The sequence below is a fragment of the Pyrus communis genome, chromosome 8 (assembly GCF_041283825.1).
Source record: "Pyrus communis isolate YQ-2024b chromosome 8, ASM4128382v1, whole genome shotgun sequence".
Classification (NCBI taxonomy): domain Eukaryota; kingdom Viridiplantae; phylum Streptophyta; class Magnoliopsida; order Rosales; family Rosaceae; genus Pyrus; species Pyrus communis.
In genome coordinates, this window is record NC_142572.1 from 21,224,888 (window position 1) to 21,230,672 (window position 5,785).

The 5,785-nt window shown below is 37.7% G+C and overlaps 1 protein-coding gene across 1 annotated transcript; it reads left to right on the forward strand.

Moving 5' to 3' along the window:
• The first annotated feature begins 920 nt into the window (after nucleotides 1-920).
• Nucleotides 921-5,785, forward strand: LOC137717980 (wall-associated receptor kinase-like 14). Its single transcript, XM_068457509.2, has 3 exons — nucleotides 921-2,063; nucleotides 4,198-4,275; nucleotides 4,404-5,785. Exons 1-3 carry the CDS (start codon nucleotides 1,325-1,327, stop codon nucleotides 5,678-5,680), a joined length of 2,094 nt encoding a protein of 697 aa, XP_068313610.2. The 5' UTR covers nucleotides 921-1,324; the 3' UTR covers nucleotides 5,681-5,785.

A 5,785-nucleotide genomic window follows, 5' to 3' on the forward strand; every position in this document is an offset into this window, starting at 1 on the left:
CATATTCTACTTACAAAATTTTCAAGATATAGGAGATTTTAAAAAAGGATATAAATAGTTAGGGTCAACACCAAGATGTTGCCCTCGTATTCTAAGTGTGGGATCCTCTCTGCATGTAGTGTCATTTCCCCCTATTTTCGGGGGCATTGGCTTTTCCTTTGTTGGGATTATCAAATATCTGCTTTGATAATAAACAAGGAACCCAAATCCTCTCCTAACCCAAAAAATCTGAGCTAAGGATCAAGTGATCTAAACCGTTGAAATTTGATTCAACGATTACAATTATTATAACTTTAAAGAGACCTCATGTTTGTGGCCGTTGGATTAAATTTCAACGGTCCAAATCACTTGATCCTTAGGCTCAATTTTTAGGGATCTGGAGAGGATCTGGGTTCATAAACAAGATTGCAATTAGTATGTATAAAGTTGAAATATCAGTGTCACTTAGTGTAATATATAATGATTTTATTTTGCATTTGTAATTGAGAAATTTTAGGTTTTAATCTCATAAACAGTAAGTTTGATATCAATTAATTTTTTCACCTCTTAATGTAAATATATCGTTATATAAAAAAAAAATTTGAAATATTAGCTTTCCTTCGTTGGGTTTATGAAATATCGTCATTGGCGCATATTTTCCTTGATTAAATCTTCTATATATCTAATCACTTGAATAGATTGCTTAATTGTAACTATACGTTTTAACGCTCGACATTCTAGTACATATAAGTTAGACCGGCTGGTCAAAGAAGCATGCTTGTCTCCTTAGATTTAAATTTGGATCAATTTTTTCTTTTATAAATTACAGTACTCAGAAACTCACTCGTGTTTTGTAATATTATCTTCATTATTTTTTATTATGTTCCCGTTTTCCTTTTTCTTTCTTTTTAAAAGTGAGCAATCATAAATCCACTTGACAGGCGTGATTTGTAACCTTTCATTTTGGTCCGTTAGTATAAACAAAGATTAATTATCATCACTAATCCTCCTTTGTCTCGTGTCTCAAACGAAATTTTCATTCCAAGATTCAAAACGAATAGTCTTGTCATTTAGTAAAGCATATTTCTATTTCTCATGAAAAACACCAAGGCAAGACCCGTGTCATATACCCTAGTGTGTAAGCTATGAAGTCCGCTCCTTGTCGCACGCTCGTTTTCTCCTAAGAACTGTCGTTTCGTTCACGGATTAGATCATATTCTAAAAGCCAGCACATTAGATCGTATTCTGAAAGCCAGTAATTCATTTGTTGAAGAACCAAAAGCTCACGCGTTTAATTTTCCAAACACCAAATTTAGAAACCTTGTGATTTTGTTACGTACTCGGTATGAGTTATTTCACCCTAATTTTATCCGTACTTGTTTTTCCACTACTCACCATCCATGCATCAAATGATTCAAATCACTGCAACCAATCGTGCCCGAGTTTCGGTCGCAGCCCGATTCAGTACCCTTTCGGGTTCTCATCAGGCTGCGAAATCCAGCTTAACTGCACTCCAAACAGCGGATTCGCAATCGGGGAATTTCCAATCCAGTCCATAACCCAGGACAGCATAAGAATCAACCTCCAGAGCCATTGCAACCGCCCCCTCCACACCCTTCGCCACCTGTACAGCCGGAACTACGCCCCGACGTCACGAAACGCGATTCTTTTACGGAACTGTACGGACGGTAGGCCGTCCAGCAGCTGCGAGATTCCCAACATTCTGGTGCAGGCGCGGTTCGACGCTCCACCCAACTGCAACGCCAACGGCAGCCTCAGCTGCTACGCCGAGACCAGAAAGGATGTCCGATTTCTGGACTTTGGGAGCGTCAAGCGGAAGGACTGCAAGTTCTTGCTGTCGTCGATTTCGGCGCCGTCGCCGCAACTTTTGAATAGCTCAGCGCCGCTGTTGCTGGAGGTGGAAGTGGTGGAGTTAGGGTGGTGGCTTGAGGGAACTTGCGGGTGTGATAAGAACGCCAATTGTACGACGGTCGTATCGCCAAATGGGACAGAAGGGTATAGATGCAACTGCAAGGAGGGGTTTGGTGGAGATGGATACGTTGCTGGGTTAGGCTGCAGGAAAGGTAATTACTGATTACATCTGCTTAATTACTGATTGATTACTTCTGCTTAATTACTTATCCTTCTTGCTCATTTGATCATTCTTTTTCAACTCATCCATGGTGGATCATGGATGTATCAAAAAGTAAAATATAAGAAAATAACTTAGCTATGCACTAACAACAAACAACAAGCTTTATTCTACTAGGTAGCGTCGGCTGTATGAATCCTAGAACGTCACTGTGTTCGGTTTTGTGTCAAGTCTTCTGTTAATTCCAAGTACTCTATGTCTTTTCTTAGAGTTTTTTTCAAGTTTTCTTAAGTTGTCATCTACAACTTTTGACCCGAACTTTTTTTTCATAATCGCATTTTCTAACCGTAACATTTGAAGATTTTCAGTTCACATGTTAAAACTGCCTTAATCGATAAAACACAAAAGATAAGGGCCAACCAATTAAAACAATCCAATGCATGCTTAGGGTCCTACCTAATATTCTTTGACTCATATTTTTGGGATCACAGACCACCATAATACAAAAAGTCCATGAGCTTAGATACAAATTTGCTTTCTATAGATATCGTTAGGTGAGATAGTAGCATAAGAACAGCACACTAAGAAACAAGCATAGGAATTATTTTATTACATTTTTGTATTCATTATTTTGAATTTGTAACAATATTATATTTGCTTATATAGCAGCCATATTAGAATATGCATTATTTTTGCATAACATTTTTTTTTAAATATATCATGAAAAAAAAAATACACTCAAAGGTGGAGATTTTGGTCAGCTACACAGTAAATCGAATTAATGAGAATCAAATTTAAAACCCCTTATTTACAAGTAAAGAAAAATATCATTATAAAATGTTGTTGTGTGACTACCTTACTATTTTGAGGGAACTTAAATATTTAACTAAGTGGGCCCTAAAATGCGCTTGTAATCCATAACATTATGCCGACTCAATTTGTGGGACTGGTCCATCATTGTTGTTTTTTTTTCATTTTTTCTTTGTCAAGGTGTGAATTGCTACCCATTTATTGGTGGTGGGTCCAATAACATGAGAGTTTAGAGTGTGCTTGGTTCGATCTTATATGAGGATAATGAATCATGTAACCATTCTAAATCACTTTAATGCTCTGCATAGTTACAAACTCACGTTATCAAACTTGACTTTATTTATTTTTTTATTTTTTTATTTTTTTCAGCTTGTTTAAGAAAAAGAGAAGAGATATTATTAGACTCAAAAATAAAGAAAAATAAAAATAAAGAGATAAGATGACCCCATAGGTCTCCTCAAGGATGGGTTTGTTTCACCTAATACACTGAGTTAGATGGGACTTTAGTCATCTTTTAGTCATTGCGTAGATAAGTTTGATTCTCTAACCTATGTGTTTAAAAAATTAATAATTTAATAATATTAACTTGAGAGAAATTTGCCTACATTTTATGAGATGTCACAGCGACATACTAAGCTGCATTTTGCAAACTTGAAGAAAACTCAGAGTTACATTAACCATCTGATAATTTAGGTTGTGTCATTGTATTAAATATTATCTAGTGTTTTCAACCTACTAATATATGTATATGTGACGTATTAACGATGTCATCTGCTTGTATAATAAAACAGAAATTAGTAATTCTACGGACGTTGACCGGCACGCACAAAAATTTCTCAAATACATAAGGCAATTCTAAGTTGATCAACATTCAACAGATTCATATTCCTTTTATATCCTAAATCGATAATCTCCTACGTAAATTGGAAAAACTGTTATTCTCATTGTTTATCTCGTAAAGATAGTTTGATAATCATTTTGTTTTCAGTTTTTATTTTTTATTTTAAATTGAAATTTCATTTGGTAATTACTTTCAGTTTTCAAAAAGATAAACATCCAAAAATTGAAGACTACTTTCTTGAGTTTCAAATTTTGGCCTTAGGTTTTGAGAGTCATTTGATAACTATTTTGTTTTTAGTTTTCAAAAAAGTGAAAACTAAAAAAATGAAAACAAAATGGTTATCGAACGATCCCTAAATTTGTCTCGTGGATTAATTATTCCAACACCAGATTAATTCTTGTATATGAGAATGTGAAACAGCAATCTTTACAAATGCAAGGTTTAACTCTGTGATTTGTGCTCTGTAAATTGACAGTCTCATCGACTTGCAACCCTGCAAAATACTTGTCTGGAGAATGTGGAGGAAAGGCCAGGTTCATCGTTTTGATTGGAGGTAGCTGATTAACTCTTCTTTTAACTAATTAATGTCGAACAATACAGCGGTCCTTTGTTTTATACAACGATATTCTACCATGAGGGGAATATATATTCGTTTTAATCCGGGAATTTTTCTTTTCTCAGCTGTGTTTGTTGGAGCTTCTTTAATGATCAGTCTGGCTCTGATATGCTGCTTCATCCGGCGGCAATCCAAGCTGAAAGCGAGACACTCCACCAAACGCCTTCTATCCGAAGCTACTGGCAACTGCGACATTCCCTTCTACTCCTACAAACAAATCGAAAAAGCCACGAATAGCTTCTCAGACAAGCAAAGGCTGGGAACCGGAGCTTATGGAACAGTCTACGCAGGAAAACTCCACGACGAATGGGTTGCCATAAAGAGAATTAAACACAGAGGACATGAAAGCATTGACCAAGTCATGAACGAGATCAAGCTCATTTCTTCGGTAAGGCACCCGAATTTAGTCCGGTTATTAGGTTGCTCCATTGAACGCGGTGAGCAGATTCTTGTGTACGAGTTCATGGGGAATGGGACATTGTGTCAGCATTTGCAAGGAGAGAGAGGGGAAGGACTTTCTTGGCTCACACGCCTGACCATTGCCGCTGAAACTGCGAAAGCAATATCCCATCTCCACTCGGCTGTTAAGCCTCCCATATACCACAGAGACATCAAGTCGAGCAACATTCTTCTGGATTGCAAGTTCAAATCCAAAGTCGCGGATTTTGGCCTTTCGAGGCTTGGGATAGCGGAAACCTCCCACATTTCAACTGCTCCACAGGGGACTCCGGGTTATCTTGATCCTCAGTACCATCAGAACTTCCATCTCTCCGATAAAAGCGATGTCTATAGTTTCGGTGTGGTGCTTGTCGAGATAATAACAGCGTTAAAAGCGGTAGATTTTACCCGCCCCCAGAATGAAGTGAACTTGGCAGCTCTAGCCACTGACAGAATAGGAAGGGGGTGTCTAAATGAGATCATAGACCCTTTTCTCGAGCCCCTTTTGGATGACGCCTGGACTCTTTCGTCAGTTCATAAGGTCGCCGAATTGGCATTCAGATGCCTTGCATTTCAACGAGACATGAGACCAACTATGATAGAAGTGACAGCCGAGTTGGAGCTCATCAAGCTAAGTAAATGGCCATCTTCAGAAGAAAACACATACACAGCTTCATCAGACGGATCCTCTTGCTGTTCTTCATCTAGCGTGAGCGAAAAGCCTCTAAATATTACCAAATCCCGATCACTGAGAAGCGTCAATGCACTGCAGAGTGGAGATGCCAGTAGCTTCAATTCGAGCAAAAAGTTCAAGGATAATTCATCGGTCTCTGTTCAAGATACGTGGTTAAGCGATCAGAGCTCGCCTTCATCAAACAGTTTGCTGAGTAATGTAATTCAGTGACCGTAAAAGTTGATCGAACAGTTTGCTTATAGTTTCATGTCAACATGTTCATACCATTTGTAATGCTTGTACTTTCATATATTTGAACTCATAGTTTGTTTTGGA

Coding starts and splice junctions, on each gene's coding strand:
- LOC137717980 (XM_068457509.2), top strand. CDS start 1,325: ATGAGTTATTTCACCCTAATTTTATCCGTACTTGTTTTTCCACTACTC. Junction 2,064..4,197: donor TGGGTTAGGCTGCAGGAAAG/GTAATTACTGAT, acceptor GTAAATTGACAG/TCTCATCGACTTGCAACCCT. Junction 4,276..4,403: donor GTTCATCGTTTTGATTGGAG/GTAGCTGATTAA, acceptor TTCTTTTCTCAG/CTGTGTTTGTTGGAGCTTCT.